This window comes from Enoplosus armatus, chromosome 11, assembly GCF_043641665.1.
Source record: "Enoplosus armatus isolate fEnoArm2 chromosome 11, fEnoArm2.hap1, whole genome shotgun sequence".
NCBI classification, from domain to species: Eukaryota; Metazoa; Chordata; class Actinopteri; order Centrarchiformes; family Enoplosidae; genus Enoplosus; species Enoplosus armatus.
The window spans coordinates 9,577,257-9,598,904 of NC_092190.1; the positions used below are offsets into that span (position 1 = coordinate 9,577,257).

At 40.4% G+C, this 21,648-nt stretch overlaps 1 protein-coding gene across 1 annotated transcript; it reads left to right on the forward strand.

Moving 5' to 3' along the window:
* The first annotated feature begins 1,903 nt into the window (after positions 1 to 1,903).
* Positions 1,904 to 21,039, forward strand: tmtops2b (teleost multiple tissue opsin 2b). Its single transcript, XM_070914997.1, has 4 exons — positions 1,904 to 2,270; positions 13,409 to 13,734; positions 20,487 to 20,711; positions 20,986 to 21,039. Exons 1-4 carry the CDS (start codon positions 1,904 to 1,906, stop codon positions 21,037 to 21,039), a joined length of 972 nt encoding a protein of 323 aa, XP_070771098.1.
* The last annotated feature ends 609 nt before the right edge of the window (positions 21,040 to 21,648 follow it).

Genomic DNA, 21,648 nt, shown 5'->3' on the forward strand with positions numbered 1-21,648 from the left:
GTAAATGAGGGCTTCTCTTGGGAGATTGAGATATCTCAGTAATTCAGAAAAGCAGAGCAGACTTTTTTTTTCCATGAAAACCTTTCTCAGGATTCTGAGGTAATAATCTTGCTAGTTCAGAAAAACAGGGCAAAGTTTTTTTTCTTAAGTGAATGCATTACATTTCTGTAGCTTTCATTGTACCTACATGCAGTGCCAAAACAAATAAAGAGAAAGACAACAGGCGTAAGAGGCAGCAGGAAAAGTACATACTGTTAAAAATAGAGGGAGATTGAGTGAGAAACGAAAAAGCTTAAACAGCTGGACAAACAAACATACAGAGGAGATATATATGCATTTCAGGTTAGTAGTGACAGTAAAGCTGAACAGACCCTTTTTGCAACAGACATTTTGGCTTCACTGGTGTAACTTATAGCATTATGAAATGCTGCATTGCGTTGGAATAAGCGGAGGAACAGAAACACCATAAATGTTGTTAGTTCCACCTGTGCTTTTGCTGCGGTGACAATTCAGACTGTCTTGGGCATAAAAGAGAAACTGATGATGCTCATCAAGCAAACGCATCAGACAAAATCCAAAATATGAAGAAGCCTGTCATAAAAACGTTATATGTTTCGGCTAAGAACAACTTTAATCTTTCATTTTCAAAGCAGAAAATCTGAAACATGCAGTTGTTGTCCAATAAATTATACACATTTCTCAGTAAGACGTACTCAGTGGTGTAATCTAACATTTACATTTACTCAAGTACTGTACTTAAGTAGAAATTTACTTCTACTCCACTACAATTCAGAGGTAAATATTACTTGACTATTATATTATCTGACAGCTTTAGTTACTAGTTACTTTACAAATTAAGATTTTTACACACAAAGTACAACCGAAACTATTTTGATAATAGTTTAAGTCATTTTTCATGCAAAAACATTTCATGGCCCCAGCTTCACAAATACGACGATTTGCTGTTTTCCTTTTAATTATTTCAATGAACTGAATATATTTGTAATAATTTTGAGGTATGGATTATTAGTTGGACGAAACAGACATTGTGAAGGTGTCACTTTGGGCTCTGGCTAATTGTGACGGAACAACATTTACTGTAAATTGATTTTAATGCACAGATGATTAAAGGTGCAGCTAATGTACAAACAACTTTGTGATAAATGTACAGTAATTGCAGGCTTGTTGTAGATGGCTCTTCACATCTACAGGTCTGTAATGTAAAAGCAGCATTCAAATCTATCAAATACTAACCCTGTTCAGGAGGAAAAATTGAAGGAAATTAAGCCACACACTCACACACACACACACACACACCCAACTCCCCCTGTCATCCCAATCTCGTGACGTAGGGCCGCCTTTAAAAGGTGCGGGTTAGCGGCTCAGAGCGCTCTTTACGCAACACTGGTCGTCCTGCGGGAGCCCTCGCTGTGAGCGCGGATTACAATTCATCTAAAAGTGGTCACTCGGAGATGACAGACTTCCCCAAACATGAAGTACAAACAGTTGGGAAAAGGCTTAGTCTTTTGTAAACTGTGATGAATCATGAGAGCTTTGCCAAAACATTGAGGCGTCAAAAGAAGCTGTTGGCGCTCACTGATGTGCTGAATACGGAGAGGAAGACGATGCGTTAACGTAACAGGTGGCGCTTTATGGTTACGATGTGTTTTCTAGCCTTTGTGTCAGTGTCAGTTTTCTAGGAACGAGTTAGCAGCTACATGCTCTCAACATCAATGGAGCAATGTGCGTTTTGAAAACATGAAGCGCGCAGGTCTTATGTGCCAAAGGAAACAGCATGGAGAGAGCCTCGAGAAGGACGCCGCGATCCATAAACTTTCCAGGTGAGCAAAGTGACCGACCCTAGCTACCAAAACGGCTCCAGAGTGAAGACAAGCTCCGATGAATGGACAGCAGGATGTTTTCTGGTCAGGCTGGTCTGAATTACAGCTTCAACCTGAGCGATGACCGGGGGCTGGTGGACACGCCGGCGGGCAGGGGGAAGCTCTCCCCGACGGGCTTCGTAGTGCTGTCCGTGGTGCTGGGCTTCATCATGACTTTCGGATTCCTGAACAACTTCATTGTTCTGCTTCTGTTTTGCAAGTTCAAGAAGCTGCGAACACCGGTGAACATGATGCTGCTGAACATCAGCGTCAGCGACATGCTGGTGTGTTTGTTCGGCACCACTCTCAGCTTCGCCTCCAGTGTTCGTGGGAAGTGGCTGCTGGGGCGCAGCGGCTGCAGCTGGTACGGCTTCATCAACTCCTGCTTTGGTAAGTTTCCCTGTATCAGAGAGAGTACTATTACTACTACTATTACTCCGAAACACTCTTTTTTCTTCTTACAAATTACGACTTTTGATGTGCGCATGCTCGTTTTTTAACTCTCTTATCATCACTATATATCGTGATTTAGTACATTTTATGGAATTAAGAAACATCACACACACAAATCAACATAGTGGAAATGTCTGCTGTTTTTGCAACATTACCCTCAGTGGATGCAACCTGAGATGTTAAAGGGAAAGCTACCTCAGTATGAATAGAAAGACAAATCGCCAATCCCATTCAGTTGCTCTATATCCCGTGTTGCAGTGCATCAGTGACTGGGGACAGATGGGGATTGGGTGCATAAATGTTGCTTTCAGCAGAGCATGGCAGTCCCACTCTCCACCATCTGTTTAATGACTTTACTGAGGCGATTCACACACACACCTTAAAGTCGTAAATGTTTATTTGCGGAAATAATGTGATTTCTGTTGCTTCTTGGTTGGAAGAGTACATAAAGTACAAACAGGATATGTGTGGTCACAAAGCTGTATTCAAACTAATACAGTAAAGATTGTTAATGTTGTTTAAAGTGACTGCTAGGCTGTGATGGACATAGACACAACATAAACAAATAATCTTGATATGGATCCCATAGATTCATTTAAAACAACTGACCAATATGCTGAGCGGGACATTGTACAGTTGAAAAATCAACTTGTCAGTGCTCTCTGGAGGACAAACTATGTAATGGTGAAGCTCTCTACATTACCTCAAATCTAGTTTGGCATTTCTGTACTGCATTTTCATGTCCGGCCAACATGTACAGATGTATCTGCGATAATATCGGCATGGCTGATTTATTGGTCTAGCTCTACTTTGTATTCAGGATGCTTGATCTTGGATTAAACTTCACTTTGATAAAACAATTTCTTTATTTTGTTGCTTTTTGGGGTTGGCAGCGACCACTCTTATTGTAGTTACCTGAGATACATTTGTCAAACCTGAAGGATAAAGCTAAGGATATTCTTTATCCTTCTCATTGTTTCTTATTCCTCTGTGCCAAAGACCTCCATTGTTGTCCAAAAACTATTGAACACATAACCTATATGACAGAACCTATTTAACATATGACTTGTTTTAAAGGATTTCTGTTTTCAGTAGAAATAAATGGGCTGAGAAGTTGGCAAGAGAGAGGGACTAACAGATGTTTGGTTTAGGATTTTCATTGGATTTGTTGACAATGAGAAATATATAGAATAACACAAATATTTGCACCAATGCATTTTCAAGCTTGAGTTGTGCCTGGCCAGGTCTTCAGCTGAACAGCAGCTCTTTCTGGCATTGCATTTGTCTGCGTAGTTCTGGGTTTTGTACATTGCCAAAGTAACTACATACTGTGAGTGTGATGGAAGCTTTACAGCCTTACTTCATTGTTACAAACGTGCTTCACATATGAGTTGCTGTGATGAGTTGAGCCATTGAACTGAATGTTCAGGCAAACTCGTGCTGGGTGCCTCAACTTGACTCACATGCTCATCTCTGGGATCCCGTTCAGACTCTGATACATACTCAGTCCTACTACTAAGCCCATATACAGTACTGGACACTCAACTTGACCAAACACTGCAGATAATTTCATTTTGGCTCTTGTTGTTCCCTTAAAGGGTTAAAACATCATGTTAGTTTCGTTTATTTTCCTTTCTGATATTCAGTTTGTGTCTGTGGCAACTGTCAGACAAATACACCCTCAACAAAAGACATTACAGCTCAAGACAGACAATTAGCAGCAGAGTGCTCCACAACAACACCACCAACAATCAAGAATTAATTACAGCAAAATGCAAGCAACACATCCCTCTTATCTCAAGAATTTGTTTATACTGGAAGGAATGAAGGATCTCTGGGAACGGGGTAGTCCACAAGGGCGGTACCCTGTACCTCCACCCTGATGCTGACAACTCATATTCACCACAGAGGCGGTGTGATACATCGCTGAGGAATGCTAATAGATCATCTGCACCATTCCCATGCTTGTTAATTTATTTTTACTTTTGCTCCCTTTTTATTATCATATTTCCTCCTGTCTTCACAGTCTCTCCACCTGCTCCACACACACAGATACCTCTATCATTGTGTCCTTTTAACTTCCCCCCTGCTCTCTGTTTTCATATCCTCTGACAGTAACATCTCAGTACACTGAGACATCTTCTTTGTCTCAGTGTATGTATGTTTTTGGCTTGTTTATTCACCTGCTGTGCTTTGTTATACCTCACCGATAAAAAAAAAGGAATTTTACTTGAGGAATTTCCATTTTATTGAAGAAAAGATTATATTTCATACTGTGTTTTTCAAATCAGCAGGATTTTATCCTGACTTTGTTCCCCTCTGGGCTCCCATACTGTGTCGATGGCGCTCAGTTTTTGCCTGTATACAGGACTTGACTCAGCATGGTCCTGAATGCTGGAAATAATCCTGATCTCATTGAGTGCTGCTGCCCGGTGATTCAGTCAGTTACCATACACCAGCAGCCGGATACAATGCTCGTTTGCTGGGGAGAATATGCTGCTGCACATTGAGGAGACACTGATTTTACAAATACACGCAGGTGTACGTCTCTAGAATAACAAAGCATACTCACTTCAGGAGATATAAAAGCCTTGGTCAAGAAAAACTGACAATAAGAATATAAAGAGCATCCATCTCTTTACCCTTTGTGTAACACAAAACAGATGCAACCGGATAGGAGTGCAAAGAAGAAGAAATATCTTTTCTGCCATCGTGAACAAACTGTACAATCTCATCATGACACTCTAAGAAATACCTTATTATGCACGTCTACATGTAAATAACAGCATGTGTGCTTTGTTGTGCATATTTGTATATGTAAACACTACTGCAGTGATAACACATAGTGATTTTTGATTCTCATCCTTCAAATACAAACAGGTAAAGTATTTTCTTTTACCAATGAAAGTGATATTAGATATATAGATTAATAATGCCTCTGCATGTGTGTCTTAGTTGTGTTGTTTCCTTCCTTGTCTGTATATATATATGCATGTATATTTGTGTTTCATGTGATTGCTCAGGCCCAAACTGTCACACACAACATTCACAAGCAACCTTGCGTCGTCTTTCACAACAATACTTTGATACTTGAATGAAGCGTAAACAGTTTGTTAACGTGTGCACATGTTCACACACACCCAGCATCCAGCTCACTCCCGTCGTCCATTACATCCTGTTTTCCCCAGCAGTGGCCTTGTTAAAAGAACATTATACTGCCGATTTCACATGTCCATTGATGCATGGCTACGCTTTAACGTGTATGAAGATGGCGGAGTGCTTTAGTTGATCTGCAAACAACCATATTAATGCCTGACTTGGATTATTCATTTCATCTGTAAATCTCCCTGTCACTGTCCCCACCCTGTTGTCTTTTCTTCAGATGAGATAGCAGAGGAGCTGCTTCCATGTGTAGAAGCACAAACTCCCACATCATATCTAATATAATGATTTATCACCACTTGTCCTTGTCAAATTTAAAAAAGGCTTGTAAAGGATTACATTCATATTGCAGAGAGCAGTGAAGACAAAGAAAGCTCTTCTGGGTTTTACATATAATATATAAACGATTTAAGTAGTTTACTGTAGCTTTACAGATGTTTTCTGAGTGCTACCTTTGACATGCATTGTATAAGAGAAGAAATGCGTTCTCCTCCAAAAATAACGTAGTAATGTACAAAAACATAAAAGCCTCTATTGAGTCAAGGTGAGACTCTGTGTATCTATGGCATGAACTGAGAACAGTTCTCTAAAGCAGTTTTCAGTCATTTTTAGCCACGCTAGCGGCATGGCTCTATGGATGGCAACGTATGTCGGTCCACCACTTTGCTCTGAACAACTATCGGACAGATTGCCATGAAATTTGATACACGCATTCATGGATAATTTGCAATCATTTTGGTGATCCCCTGACTTCCTGACCTCCAGTGCCACCACCAGGTCAAACTATGCTAACATGCTAAACTAAGAAGATGTCAAACATTATGCCTGCTAAACATCACCATGTTAGCATCATTGTGAGTATTTTAGCTCAAAGCACCGCTGTATTTAAGTATAGCCTCACAGAGCCGCTAGCATGGCTGTAGACTCGTAGTAGTGTAGCATAGCTCACAAAAGTCAAATCTGCTACAGCAAACTGATCTCATTGAAATCAGCGTTTAAAGCATCACTATAGTCTCTTGGGTTTAGTTTCCAACTGCACAAAAAGACGTCATAACCTTGTGCCTTTACTAGCAATGTGACTGCTTATACGCAGTTATGGAAGTGTTACCAAGTTCTAAGTAAGCAAAGTGTATTAGTTTTAGAGGATTGTTGACAACAAGTATTACAAGTGTTGGTCCAGACATGACCTACTATGAGCATTGTCCTTCCAAAGTGTGCATTATGTTGGACATATGTATATTAGAGATGAGAGTAGGACTGTTGTGCGCTTTTAAGTTACAGATAGTGTCATGAAGAATAATATCAGTAAGGTTGAGGTCAGAACAACATATGGATTGGTTGGCTGTCTCTTAATGGGTTGTCTGTTGGGTTCAACAGTGAGAGTGACACTAAGGCAGAAAAAGCTGCCTCCATCAGAGAGTGGCAGCACATCCATCATGTCTGGGTTTTTCATCAGAAGGTGATGTGGTGCCTTGGCGAGAGAAGAGCACCTGACCAGGAATATGTCAATCATGTTGCTGCTTGTTACCAAGTCCTATATTTTCCAGCCAGTCAAGGAAAGCTAACTATGATACATGAGAGTGAAATTAAGAGTTGATCAGTGGAAGTGAACACTTTGTTTTTCATTTTAGTGCATGAGAGACAGATGCTATCACAAAGTGACTGCAGCAGCATGTTTAGAATAGTAATCAACCATTCTGTCTTATCAAATAGATTATCCCACAATGAAACAATACAAGTTATTGTAATAGAATAACAAAGTATTACCGTGTTGTATTTTTATTTTAAATTAGTATATTTACCACAGGCATTATGGGGTTAAAGTGCTACAATACTTCAGCTCTTAAGCCATGAAAAATGCTTTAAACTGTGTCAAAAGGTTTTCTCTTCCAATTGCATGGTTAAGGACCGGATGAAAATCTCCATGTTGATATTTTTCAATGGTCAATATGTGGTTCATTAACACCCTGATGAAATCCATATTGATTCCAGTCTGACAAATTCATTCCATGATTAATTCTGCCTGTTAAAGGTGATGAAGTAGGCTTTGGCACTGCAAGCTTGAAACACATCAAGATCATAAAAATGTTGTCACGTTGCAAATGTGAAATCCTAAAATAATTATTTTTAATGAGACTACAGGTGTTTATTCCTTCAGTCTGGTAAAGACAGTCCTCAGAGTGAAACACAGGAGTTGGGGTGACCAAACTGAGTGACTATGGTTTCTATTATCTGTTTTCCTCCAATGAATTAAAATATCCCCCTTTTCATGATACTGTATTTTCTGTGTTGTGCCAAGACAAGAGCCCCGTTTTGGTTTTGCTTTCACCAGACGAATACGCTGTTTGTGTAGCGTTCAAGCAACCCAAAACACTCAGGATCCTTTCTTAAACTGATCGAGTAGAAAGAATGCATGGCTATTATTCTCTTCCAGTATGCAAACTGTATGTTGTGTGTCCTTGACTTTGACTCTTAAAACCAACCATTCGAACCAACAGTGCAGTCAGATAGTATTGTGTTTCAGATCTGAAATGAAACAAGCATTGTCTGATCTGTTTCTCCTACGCTTAAAGGATAAGGTTGGCATTTTTATTATTGCCAACAAATCCAAAGAAAAGACTAAAACCAACAATGCAATTAGTCTGTCGCTCAGTACTTTCCGACTCCCCCACCCCGTCTGTAGCTGTCAGCCTCAAGCCCATTGGAGCCTACTTAAAAACATTTCGCAAATATGTAGTTTCATCTTACGAAAAGGTTAATAATTTCCTAAAACAGCTGGGCACTGTAATTGTAGTTGATGTTAGGAAACAAGAATAAGGCCCAAACAGAGGAATAAACGAGGCTTGACCACCGCAGACAAGCAATATGGGTTAAAATGTCATAAAAAATATAATACCACGGAGCCTAATTTGCACACCTGTATGCCATTGCTAATCACTACCCATAGTTACAATGTCTGCCCTTACAGACTCACAGACACGCAGGTGCACCAAGCCAAGTCCTGAGGGCCTTTCATGCACACTTTACATGAGTTCACAAATGTGCAGAATTTGCTCAAGGAAACAACCCACAGTGCATAGTGTTAAATTGTGATTTTAAACGATGGTGACAGAGGAATTCCATAAGCATTAAGTATAAACACATACACACACACGCTGTTTGGCCCAACAACACTGTTTTGCTTATAATCTGAGACCAAACAACAACCACTGCAATTCATTTATCTTCATGTGGACTATGATCCTCACATTACCGTCCACAGAAATGCCTGACCAAGTAATGTGATTTCACAAAGTGTTGACCTCGTACAGCGCTTGAAACCCTTAAACCGTCTCAGACACTTAGGCTGATCACCCGGCTGTAAGGGCTCAGTGCTCAGGGCTTAGGCCGCGTTCACATCATATGGTATGGAGGGTAGAGATGGGAAAGACGTGTAACAACAGGTATATTACACTATAACACCATATCCATTAAATTTAACCACATTGAACAATTGTCTTTGGCTGATGTGAGGCGTCCATATTTGTTTGGTTTTCAGGCACTTTTTCTGAGCTTTCAGAAAAATCTTAAATACGACGTGGAAGTTGACGTGAACGCTGTTTAGAAGTCAGAAATTCATAATTACGGTAACTCTGATATGACATGAACGTTACATTAGGGTGGGTGCCAGAACTGGGTCTACAGTCTCGCTAGCAGGTCTGTGAGGCTGTCATACTCACTGTAAAAAAAAGAAAGTTTTAATATAAAGTATAAACTTTCCAGAGGTCGGTTTCAGACTCGTTTGTAGCCTACTGTACATCAAACGTCTTTATCATGGTGTGAGCATTAAAGAGATGGGTGTGCCAGTATTACATACAGTTTTGTGTGTGTGTGTGTGTGTGTGTGTGTGTGTGTGTGTGTGTGTGTGTGTGTGTGTGTGTGTGCAGAAATGTCAATATGTGTTAAGCTATTTGTAAAATGTTCTGATATCATCACCAAAGTTGTTAGAATTCACCATGTGGGGAACATGAATGAAAGCAATGCATCCGATTTGGGGTTTTGAGTGTTGAGTGGACATTTTATGTATGTTCCATCCAATACTTACAATTAAGATAGTTCAATCTCGACAAAGGTGATGGACCAACCGACTGACTGGGGACATGGTAGACCCTTCGTCCAACCCGAGCTTCACTCTGCAGCTGTTTTGATACTGAATCTAAACATAATGTATGTTGTTAAGTTTTAGCTGAAAAACAACAGTTGTTTTTCTGGAAAAGGTCAGTCTTTGCAGGAGGTCAGGGGGGCGAGGAAGGCATGTCAGATATGATTCGTCAGGTAAAAGTTCATGATAGTGGGATACTCTCACTCCACGTCTGATTATCTGCACACACACGCCTTTATCACGTGTATGAATCAAAAATTCCCCCACAGATACACAAACCGTCTTGTTAGCAAGCTGCATGTAAAGTACAAACCAGCAGCAACTACAAAGAGAGATCAGCTTTTTTCTGAACTGATCTCATTACACTGCTTATGGATTGTATGTTCTGTATGGTGACGTTTACACTGTGTGGTGAGGCTTCTGCGAGGGGAGGATGAGTCAGCTGACACCCCCGCCTCCTCAATAGCCTTTGATCTTGTGTAATTAAATCTGGAACATTTTATATGAAAATGTTAAATAAGTAAGCGTGATTTTGCTGTGTTTCACATTGGCAAGGTTTCAACAGGAGGTGGGGATTTGCTGTGTGGAGCGAGCTTGTATGAGTTCCCTGTAGGCGCTCTGGTTTTCCCCCCACATGCTAAAAACATGCAGGTTAGTTGAGCTGGCATCTCTAAAATGCATACGTAGTTGTGAATGTATTTTCTCTGCGATAGTCTGGTGACCTGCACAGTAATAAGCCTGTGTTTCTCCTGTAGATACGGTACATTATCTTCTCAAAACCTACTTTTAATCTGCACAAGATGTTTGAAGTTCTGAGTAACAGTAAAAAGATTGTAAAAAAAAACAAAAAACATTTTATTTAGGGGGTTATTTATTTTTCGTGCTTCAAGTGGTTTGTCTGCCTGCTTTCAGTGTGGCATGTTTTTTCTTCTCAAGAGATAGAGGATTTTATACCCTCTAACTCCTCATTCCTTGAATGCCAGATGGTAATATGGAGTATTTTGAACCATGGGGTATTGCAATATGACCACTTTCTTTGTCCAATACAGAGGGGAGTTTTGAACCTAGTCTTTCCTTGTTTTGTTGCGTTATAATGGCAATTGTTGATAACATCACAGCACTGTGAAATAGGAGAAAATGAGAAAGAAAGCTCCAGATAGGAAGATACAGCAGCAAATGGATCACAGGGTTGGATTTGAAAAGATGAGTCAGTGGTTTGGTAAGGGCTATTTCAAGGAGCATTATTCCTCTATAAAAATGTACTGTAGCTGCTCTAAATAATCCATTTATCTTTTCTGACTGAAACACAACAACCCCCCCCCCCCCCCCAAACAGTCCATCTGTCCATCAGTAATCAATCATGGCATCGTTGATCAGTTCATCAACAATGTCAACCAGGTGGAGATAATGATATAAATTATTAACTCCCAACCTTATCCTGGATGTTTGACTTCTTCACTGCAACAAAGGGAAGGTGTTTAAAAATCATGTTGACAGTGAACTGCCACAGAATAGTCAAGTCAAATGTATTTATGTAGGTACAGTTATTTATATAGGTATTACTGATGCACAGTTTGTGTCCAAGCTGGAGAGGTTTGACCAATGTAAACCATAGACAATAGATAATATTCTGTCATTTGAGGTGGCACATGTGGCATGTGGTAATTCTTGCTAGAAATGGGATGAATAAATGTAGATGTTTCACTGAATTTTTATCTTTTTTGCCTGAGGCTGGTTGTCCTCAGGCAAAAAAGATAAAAATTCAGTGAAACGTCTGAGAGTGTGCATTATGTAATGGAAATTTTCATTTTTCCACCACAGTTAAGATGCGCTTAGGATTCGTAATCAGGGTTTTCAGTTGTTCTCTTAAATGGTTGGATACACTGTTTTTCCTCAGAATTAAGACCAAAATGAAAGGCTGTCTTTAATCAGAATCAGAATCAGAAATACTTTATTGATCCCCGGGAGGAAATTAGACACGTTACAGGTGCTCCCATTCAAGAATAGGAGAAGTAGCATAGAGCTAGAAATGAGACGTATGTAAAAATATAAATATAATATAAAGATATGAAAATATATATATATATAAAAAAGATATATATATATACATTTGCAGTAAGTGAAAAATAATAATACATACAATAACAATGTGTATTTATGTATATATATGTATTGCATTGGTGAATTATTGCACAGATTATTGTAATTTTAAGTCAGTAACAGTCAGTAGTGCACAGTTCAAGTATAAATATAAATATAGAATAAATAAAGAGATAGTAGTTGCTGATTGAGGGGATATTAGTCCAGAATCAGTCTGTTTATTCTGAGTGTCTGACACTCAGAGGGAGGAGTTGAACAGTTTGATGGCCACAGGCAGGAATGATTTCCTGTGGCGCTCTGTTGTGCATTAGGGTGGAATGAGTCTTTCGCTGAATGTGCTCTTGTGTCTGACCAGCACATCATGGAGAGACATTGTCCAAGATGCCCCGCAGCTTAGACAGCATCCTCCTCTCTGACACCACCGTCAGAGAGTCCAGGTCCACCCCAACAACGTCACTGGCCTTGCAGATCAGTTTGTTGAGTCTGTTGGAGTCCGCCACCCTCAGCCTGCTGCCCCAGCATACAACAGCATAGAGGATAGCACTGGCCACCACAGACTCATAAAACATCCTCAGCATAGTCCGGCAGATGTTGAAGGACCTCAGCCGCCTCACAAAATAGAGACGGCTCTGGCCTTTCTTCTAGAGGGCATCAGTGTTCTTCGCCCAGTCCAGTTTATTGTCAAAAATTACCTGGCTTCATGTTCCCAGTGGATTCTCGAGTTTTGCCCTCAAGCCAGCCGAATTCTCTGTCTCTTTGGAGCTTCATGAGAATGAGAATTGATGCTGCAAGTCAGAAAGACTTTTCTTTATTTATAGTCAGAATCACAAGCCATGGGCCTGGTACATACATGTCCATGTGCGCACACATGGTATATTTCAATCTTCAAGAAAACAGGCCCAACTATTACAGAATAGAGAGTTTGAAAAGAATGTTACAGCCGATAAGTTCATGTATCTGGCAAAGATGAGCTGATTTGATTAATTACTCAATGATCAATTATTAAGTGGAGTGGCAGTAAAGGCCTCAGTAGGCCTCAAATAAAGTCCCTCAAAGGAAGGAATCAGCCAGCTGGTTTGTTTAGTCACCCGGAGTGATGATCGCATCATCTAAACCCTGACTGACTGCAGGTTTTACTTTAGATCAGACGCATTAAGACACTTTGATTGTCACAGATCTCTAGCTGTCACTTTCAGAGAGTCGGTGTCTGAAGCAAAATAGTTGGGAGGCCCCAAACAAAGCTGAATAACTTGTGTGCGGTAGAGAAAAGTATGAAAGCCAGGAACGTTCTGGCAGACAGTTTGTTTGTTTACTCAGATTGAGCCTCTATGAATCTGGGGGGCACTTTTGAATGTCTTTGGCATTATGTTTTTAAGGAGTCTTTTATTCCAAGTGCAATCAGTAGTTTAACCTTTAATAACTAAGCTCTATAATATTTAAAGTGTTGATTTAAATCCAGTTTTTGATGATTTTTAGTATTTTGTAGTTTCCTGTTTTTGGCTACTCTAGTGGTGTGGCTCCAGGGATGCCAGTCGGCCCATTGCTTCAATCCAGACTGTCTAACAACTATTGGATGGATTGCCATGACACTTGGTACAGACATTCATAGTCCCCAGAGGATGATCATTTACAGCTGCCTACTCTCACTCCTCCACTTTTCTGTCTTTCTCAGGTATTGTGTCGCTGATCTCACTGGTGATCCTCTCCTACGACCGCTACAGCACTCTGACTGTATACAACAAGCGGGGGCCAAACTACCGCAAACCCCTGCTGGCTGTCGGGGGCTGTTGGCTGTACTCCTTGTTCTGGACAGTGCCCCCTCTGCTGGGCTGGAGCAGCTATGGCATCGAGGGGGCAGGAACCAGCTGCTCTGTGTCGTGGACGGTTCAGACAGCCCAGTCGCACGCCTACATCATCTGCCTCTTCACTTTCTGCCTGGGTATACCTGTCCTGGTGATGATCTACTGCTATGGCAGGCTATTATGGGCCGTCAAACAGGTAGATAGACATCCAAGTGTGTGTGTGTGTGTGTGTGTGTGTGTGTGTGTGTGTGTGTGTGTGTGTGTGTGTGTCTGTCACTGTTTATTTATTTCCTGTCTGGTGTTGAAGGCAAAACAACAAATTGCTTAACTTGATCCTCCACCAAAATCTTTTGCTTTTTCACTGGAAACTTTTCAGCTGTGACGGTGACTCTGTACACTAAAGGCACAACCTATAGGTCAACAGATCTCTACCTGAGAGGAGCAAACATTAACATATAGTATCTGACGGCCTTATAGAAAACAAATAAACAGTCATCATCGCCTCTTTCCCAGTCTTTGCAGACCCACTGACAATGGCACCATAATGGTCTGGGTCTTAACATTCCCCAAGCCTGGGCACTGAAGCGTGTGGCCTCTCACTCCCATCTGGCCTTAATTGCGTTAAGTACAGGCCATGGAAGAGGCATTTTGAGCAATGTTTCTGGTCTTTTTAGCAACCAGGAAATATCCAGAAGCAAATAGCAAAGTCTTCCTGTCCTCTGCCGGGACCACAAAAATAGCTCCTCTCTGGACAAACTCCTGTATTTTGCCAGAGGGAGCATCCACTCCCTCCTGGGATGGCATGTGGGTCTCTCGCACTACAGTGAAAGAAGAAGAAAATTGAGGCAAGTACCCCAGACATACAGGGTTTGTTCTATACATTCGAACTCCTTGGGCATCTCCAACATCCAAATGTCCCATTGAGACAAGTTCGACCCATGCGGTGCCACATGGGAAAGGCGAATGGCTCCCTGTCAATCATATATTTAAATCCTGGAATTCTCCACATCCAATATCCGACATCTCAGAAACAGAAGCGAGGGACGGTGACAGATGACAAGATGTGATGAGGTGACATCAATTAAATTTTCAGCACAGCTACAGTGTAGTTTGATTGAAGAATGTTCTGTCTAAAAGCATCACCAGTAAATATCAGGTTTGGGTGACAGTCCATACATCAAGGAGAGGGTTATAGCTACCTTTTCTCCACTCAAAGCTAGCCTAATAGACAAAAGCTTGTGCGTTTCACAGACACATATAAATGTTAATGAACAAGCTGTTGATGGAATTCATCACTTGAAGTTTTCTTTGGTGAGGCAGGATAAGGGAAAGTGGTTTTTATTTTTACTCTTAAGTGGCTGCTCTAAATAATACATTTTGTTATTTTTTTAACTGATTTATAATCCAAAATATGATATGGAACTGAGAATCACAAGACGCATTAAAAAGAGCAGAGTTAGGACCGTCGCTCCTTCACAGTGAAATGCTTCAGGGGAGGTTGTTGCCACGGATAAAGGAGGCAGAGAAACTATATATCAGGCACAAAGTATCTTTGAAGAGGTCACAACGTCAGCAAGATTTTCAGTATAAAGAACAATTTTATTTTCAGACCAATGTGTTTTGGCTTGTGGCCTTCTTGGATGACCCTGATGAAGGCCAGAAGAAGAAAAACTTTGGTGTGACAACAAAGTTGTTCTTTATACTACAAGTGTTGCTGGAGTTTTGATCTCTTGAGACTTTTTCCCTTCTCCGTGCACCTTAGAAGTAGGTGAAGTTGTGCCGGAAATCCCCACTCACTTTGAAATACATGAAAAGAAAGTAGTAGCATCACTTCGCCACAAAATAACTCTGGCATTGCCCTAAACACAGCGAACTGATTCCAGCTCCAGGGACAGTAAGAAGCTACAGAGCTGGACGTCTTCAACAATCACTGTAATGCACATTTAGAGTATCTATAACAGTGACTGGTACACTGAGTTTTGGAGAGAGACTTTACTTGCTTTAAGTAAGTTAAATCCTTTGCAGCCCAGTGATTTGGATTGTTTATTCCTGAGAGCAGAGGGGGGGCTAGCAGGGCAGGGGATTATCACAGCATTACACCTCAGAAAGATCAGCTGCTGAGCCACTCAGCAAACATCTTCTTGTTTCTTTAGTCGTTTTAATCTGACATTTTTGTAAAGCGCTTTGGACCTCAGGTTTTGAAGAGCTGTACAAATAAAGATTATTAGAAGATGATTGCGCAGTGCACAAACACAGAAAGACAATAAACAACTTCTGGCCCATAAGAAGGAGGAGGAAACGTTGCAGGAATCTTAGCACAACTGTCGAGCTCCACAGGAACACGTCTCTTGCTCCAGGGATGTTCCTTTGGTCAGAATCTAAGGTTTCCTCCAATGGTCAGTGTTATGTTCTGAATGCTGGATGGCTCTTTCTGAAACAAATCCTATTCTCTGTTTGTAATGACTTTCAAAGCAGCTTTCACAAAGTGCCCCTTATCTGCAGTTATGCCTGTGTGGGTCACATTAGTTAAATTGGTTTCAGTTTCATTACCTTTGTTCAGTCACTCTTCAGTCCTACAAATAAAGCACACCACTGCCATTTAGCACACTAACCCTTCATTATTCAGAAGGACATCTTTTAAAGTTCACGTCACGTTGGCTCACAGACTGTATTTGATTTTGAGCAACTACCACTGCAGCTTTATCGTTTAATAAAGCAGGTACCCGCATGTTTGGGGTCATAAGGAGATACAGTGTAATCTGTTTGGACAGCAAATCCTTGTCTTGGAAGTTGGGAATCCACAATAAATTGGAAACCTAGTGTCTACTACGCTCATCCTGCCAACACTCTTCTACTAACTTTCTTTTTGAACTCTTCAGAATACAAGGTAACTGACTTCCCTTGACAGCAATGCACAACAAAATAAAATAAATATGTTTACAGAGGATACGGGAATCAAGAGAATGGCTTCAATGTCTTTAAATGAAAATATTATATGGTAGGACAGTAGTAACGCTTTACAGGATGAGCTTGATTATCACATAGCTTGATAAACCCTTATTCTTCAGTGGGTAAAAAAAACATGGCCCTGTGAAAGTCTCATGTCTCATTCACGTCACTCAAACTCATTTGTCTTTTTGTGTGCATACCACCCTTCGTAAATCTTTATGCACCTCCAAAATTATAACACGCTGTAAATGCCGTGTTGTGCAATGATGCTCCAAACCTCCAGCGGCCTGTTCAAGGTTTCATGATACAAATCCTTAACCTAAAATTGCACGATTACCCTCAAATAGTAATCAGTGAAAGGCTGAGAGGCATTTAGGAAGGTGGATGTGTGTCATTCACCAAACACCCCCACTGTTTTCAATTGAATTAGCATTACAAAGCAAATAGGTATAGAAGCAGAAAGATCTGAGCAGCTGTCCATTCAAACTGAACAGACCTGATCACAGAACAAGCAAGACGGAAAGCAGTTTCTTTATATAAGATAAAAAATAACCCAAATATGGTAATACTAATCTAACCGGGCCCGGGCCATTAAAGCGATTCAGTACAGTACATGCACAAACACCATATTTAATACTATAGTACATTCCCTATAGACGTCATATACTGTAGTCATAGACATATCATGAGTGTTACAGGGATTTATTTCTGTCACTGAGATCCACGGCTGCTGAAGCTGGTTCTCAGCTTATTGTGTTTTTCTAATGTAGGCCTTCCTGTTGTAGAAAATAAATTTAGATCTATGTTAAAAGATGATGATATACACATGCCATATGTACACTGACAGAGTTTTTTGTTTCCTGAAATTGTTTCTCTTGTCCATACCGGCCACAAAGAGATTTCCTTCCTATGAGCTACTTCAGTGTAAGTAATGGATGGCAAAATCCTCAGGCCTTTTGAAGTTCATCCAAAGCTAATTTTAAGACTTCAGTAGTCGGAGTTAAACAAATCCAAAGTTGCAGTGTCTTCAGTGCAGAAATGACTCATGCTAATAGCTAATGACAGTGTGTGACAGAGTGCAGCAGCAACAATAAGAACTGAGATCCCATATAGAATAATGTGATGGTGTGTGGAGTTCATTAGAGTGTCACACATTAGCCTGCCTCATCATCCGAACTTTTTGGCTACAATATGCTGCAGCCTGTTCAGTCCAAAAAAGCTATGTCAAGGAGTTTCAAGAAAATTGTTGTACAGTTTGATTTAGCCGAAAAAGGCTTTGCTCTGTGAGAGAAGTCTCGAAGAATCCAGGCAGCAGAGACAATTCTGCTGGGAGAACTAACTCCCTCTAAGCAAATACATGCATGGACATTAGATCTTAGTAAAGTCAACAATACCAAAAGCTCAGCACATACGGAGGAGGTTGGGATGGTGGGGGGAGATGCAGCAGCAAACAGCATGAGCATATCAGTAGACTAATAGTGAGACGTGTCAGATTATAAAGGCCTCTGTGTGCAACTGTATGAATATGATGAGGGTGTTACTAGCCATCTGGTAGCCAGGCAGCTGGTCAACAAGTCACTGATTGTGAAGCATGAAACAAACAGCTGTTGGAAATCGGGTAACATCAGAACTTAATGGACTATGAATGAATTTGAGAGCTGGATACGGTGCCGCCACTCAGCCTTGTGCCAATTTGTGCCAGTGGCCACTCATGAAAAAAATCCACTGCAGCCCAAAAAGCATTTTTCCCATAGACCACCATTATGAAAGAGACTTCTGTAAAACGGTTGACGGGACACCTCCACCTTCAAACAAGGGAAATTATTACTCTTTGTTTTATGAATTTTTAATCCATGCTATATTAAAGTGTGTTGTCCCAAAGTCTGTCAGATTATATGTTATATGTTAAAAAAAAAAATGTAGCACCATCAGACCACGGCAAATTCCTTGTAATGTATGTTACTTGGCAATAAATAGTTTCTGATTTCTGATTTCAAAGTTAGGTCTATGGGCCGCAGGGCTGCAGTGGGTCGCACAACGCAGAAGTAAACACAGAAGCTACAGAAAACTTTTTTGATTCATGCGCTCAAGGAGTAATTTTGATTAAAGTGAATGGGTGCCACTTTGGAGTTCAGTATCTAGTTAATATATAATACATCCAAGAAACTGACACAGTGCTCCATGTCTGTGCAAAGGCATGCAGCAACAGGCTCCCTCAACGTCCCTCTGATCCCCAACAAATCAATGACGATCAGAGCCAGAAGTGGGACAGGAAAATGATGACATTTAACTGTTTAAGGTTAAATGTTACAAGGTTACAAGAGAAAGGATATGTTCAACCTTCTGTTTAAATATAAGTGCACTGGGCTTCTCCTGTATGAGTTTTCATCTCATGCTACTGAAGTTATCACATCACATGGGCATCTGAGCTCCAGCTGGCACAACTTAAATCCCTGGCGGTCGTTAAAACTGAGGATCATTTGCACTAAAGTCTCAAATAAAGTTGTGAGAAAGTACTGGCCCACTTCCCTCCAACTTGTTTAAATTTTTCCATAGAGCAGAAGGGTGAAGGAAGGCCTAAGATTATCTGCCATCTGTGTGCGAAGAGATCCAAAGAGTAATGTTAAGATAACTTTAATTGGTTTAGGATTAAGATGCAGTTAGATGAATCCTGTTTAAAATACTGTATATATCCAGAGACAAGTAATGAAAGTAGATTTAGTGTTGAGTCCCTTTTATTGCACACCCAGGGGGTCTTGGGGCCTCAAAAACCAAAATTGGTTTAGGTAATTGGATTTATTTCAAACTATGGAATTTGCACCACTGAAGTGCAATATCAACTTCATTATTACATCATCTTTTGTTCCTGTCTTCCAGAGGGCCACTGGGTCAAAATCAAATTTTCATGCCTTTTATTGTTGCAGTTCATTGTACTATAGTTGTTACATCAACTCTGAAACAGAAAACTTGGGCCAAGAACAATTACTCTAGCACTGGAATACTGATTGGTTTTTGGGTGTTTGTGTACTTAATGGGATCTCAGAGGTGACACGATACATACATAAAGCATAATAGGGGCCCAACAACAAATTGCACAGGTTATTCGAGCCATGTTCACAGAGAGGAGTTGATTCAAAAGCTGAATCAGTGTATCGTTTATTTTTATTTTAGGTTGTGTTTAATCTGAGAGTGCCTCGGTACAAGAATTTAATTGGATAGAAAAAAGACATTCTTTACTCTATACCTACAAAGTGTGGGGGCCATTTATTACAATATAATATATTTTTAAATATAGGCTTTTTTAAACTATAGGAGGCACACACACACACACACACACACACACACATCCATGGATTCTTTGTAGGTGCTGGGTAACAATTATCTGCACAGCCCTCTCACTAATCTTCCTACTTGAGGAAGACCATTTGAAACATCGTTATGCATAAAAATGATAAGTATTATTTGTTTTTTTCGTTTGTATTTTCTACCATCTAGGCAGTCAATACAGACAGTATCTATTTGTTTGAGATACGTAAATCACAATAAATGTCGTTATTTTCATATTGCCTTTATTTTTCATCACATTTGTTATTGTTGAATGACAGATCAATGAATAGCAGGAACAAATGAGAACTATTCATTATTGATGCCTTTCCTGAAACACAATGACAAATTCATTACAGCCTTTGTATTTTGTGTATTTTGTCTTCGGAATTGGCAACGTAGCTTGTGCAATCAGTGAATCATGGATGTCAGAGCATCATTGAATGCACAAGCAAGGACATTTTACATTTTAGCCTTTGTAAAAGCAGTCATGGTTTAAGACTCTGCAAGTTGATTTTCACACTGTAGGGAAATTAAAGGAAACCATCAGCTGCCTATGAGTTGGGAGATGGATCAAAGCTCTTACGCTTTGACAACAAGTCTAAAAAAGAGAGACTTGATTGTTTTGCTCCTGCTTCATCACCCCTCTCTGACTCTAATCCACAGGTGGGTAAGATCAGAAAGACTGCAGCCCGCAGAAGAGAGTACCACATACTGTTCATGGTTCTGACCACAGCGGCCTGCTACATGTTGTGCTGGATGCCTTACGGTGTCGTGGCCATGATGGCAACATTCGGCCCGCCCAACATCATTAGCCCTGTGGCCAGCGTGGTGCCCTCACTACTGGCCAAGAGCAGCACTGTCATCAACCCTCTCATCTACATACTTATGAATAAACAGGTGAGTCATCAACATGCGTGTGGTGGACTCAAACCCATCGTTTTGAAAATCAAGGACAATTTGACATGTACAACAGCTTTATTTACACAGTAAAAAAAGACAAATTACAACAGCTGAAATCATACAAATGGTCTACTTAAATATCAATTCAAGTGTAATAAGAAGAGGATTCACTGACAAATCAAAGTCAAGAAGAACACCCATGGCTGTCGGGAGTGAAACAGGACCTTCACTCTTCAGTCATGGATGCTTCGGTTTCTCTTCCTCTTTTCAGGAATTCTGCAAGAGGCTGCAGGAGGGAAATGTAGAAAAAAAACTTAAATGTTGAACAATCCTTTAGAGGCAGTGTGGTGCAGCAATTCCCACAATACAGAGTAGAAATAAGACATGAAAAATAGGCCTCGAGAGTAAATAGGGGAGGGAAAGAGGCCGAGAGGGCAAAACGTAATAAACAATATGTTTTCTCATCTCACCACTGGTCAATCATTAAAGTTGATCTTAAAGTTTCAGCACAATGTCTTGTATTTTATACTGGCAATAAAATTGCTGCCTTGAAGAGGATTTAACTTAAATCAAATTCCACCTTAAACATCCCAGAGAGAAGCAATAGCACCTTAGAAGTCCTGCTATTACTCCAAGTCCTCGTCCTGTGCTCAACCCACCCTGCTAAGACATAACTAAAAATGGAATTTGGCACAATACTAAGATGCGTAGATGAAGTTGCCAGAAGGCATTGCACTTCATCAAGTGCTCCCAGGGAACTTCCAATAGCTGCACCGCAGCTGGATGTGATTTCCCCTGCCCACAAGCATGCACTAAAATCTGCAAAACACAACACAACTTAAGAAAAAAAAAAAAAACAATCTTATAGGACAATCGCCTCTCACAACATTAATGACTATGGTGTCTACTTGCAGCACAGTACAGCACAGACAGT

Bases quoted from the DNA above. Each gene is read 5' to 3' on its own strand.
- tmtops2b (XM_070914997.1), top strand. From the start codon at position 1,904: ATGGACAGCAGGATGTTTTCTGGTCAGGCTGGTCTGAATTACAGCTTC. The intron at 2,271-13,408 runs GTAAGTTTCCCT...TGTCTTTCTCAG, and splicing joins CTTCATCAACTCCTGCTTTG to GTATTGTGTCGCTGATCTCA. The intron at 20,712-20,985 runs GTGAGTCATCAA...TCCTCTTTTCAG, and splicing joins ACATACTTATGAATAAACAG to GAATTCTGCAAGAGGCTGCA.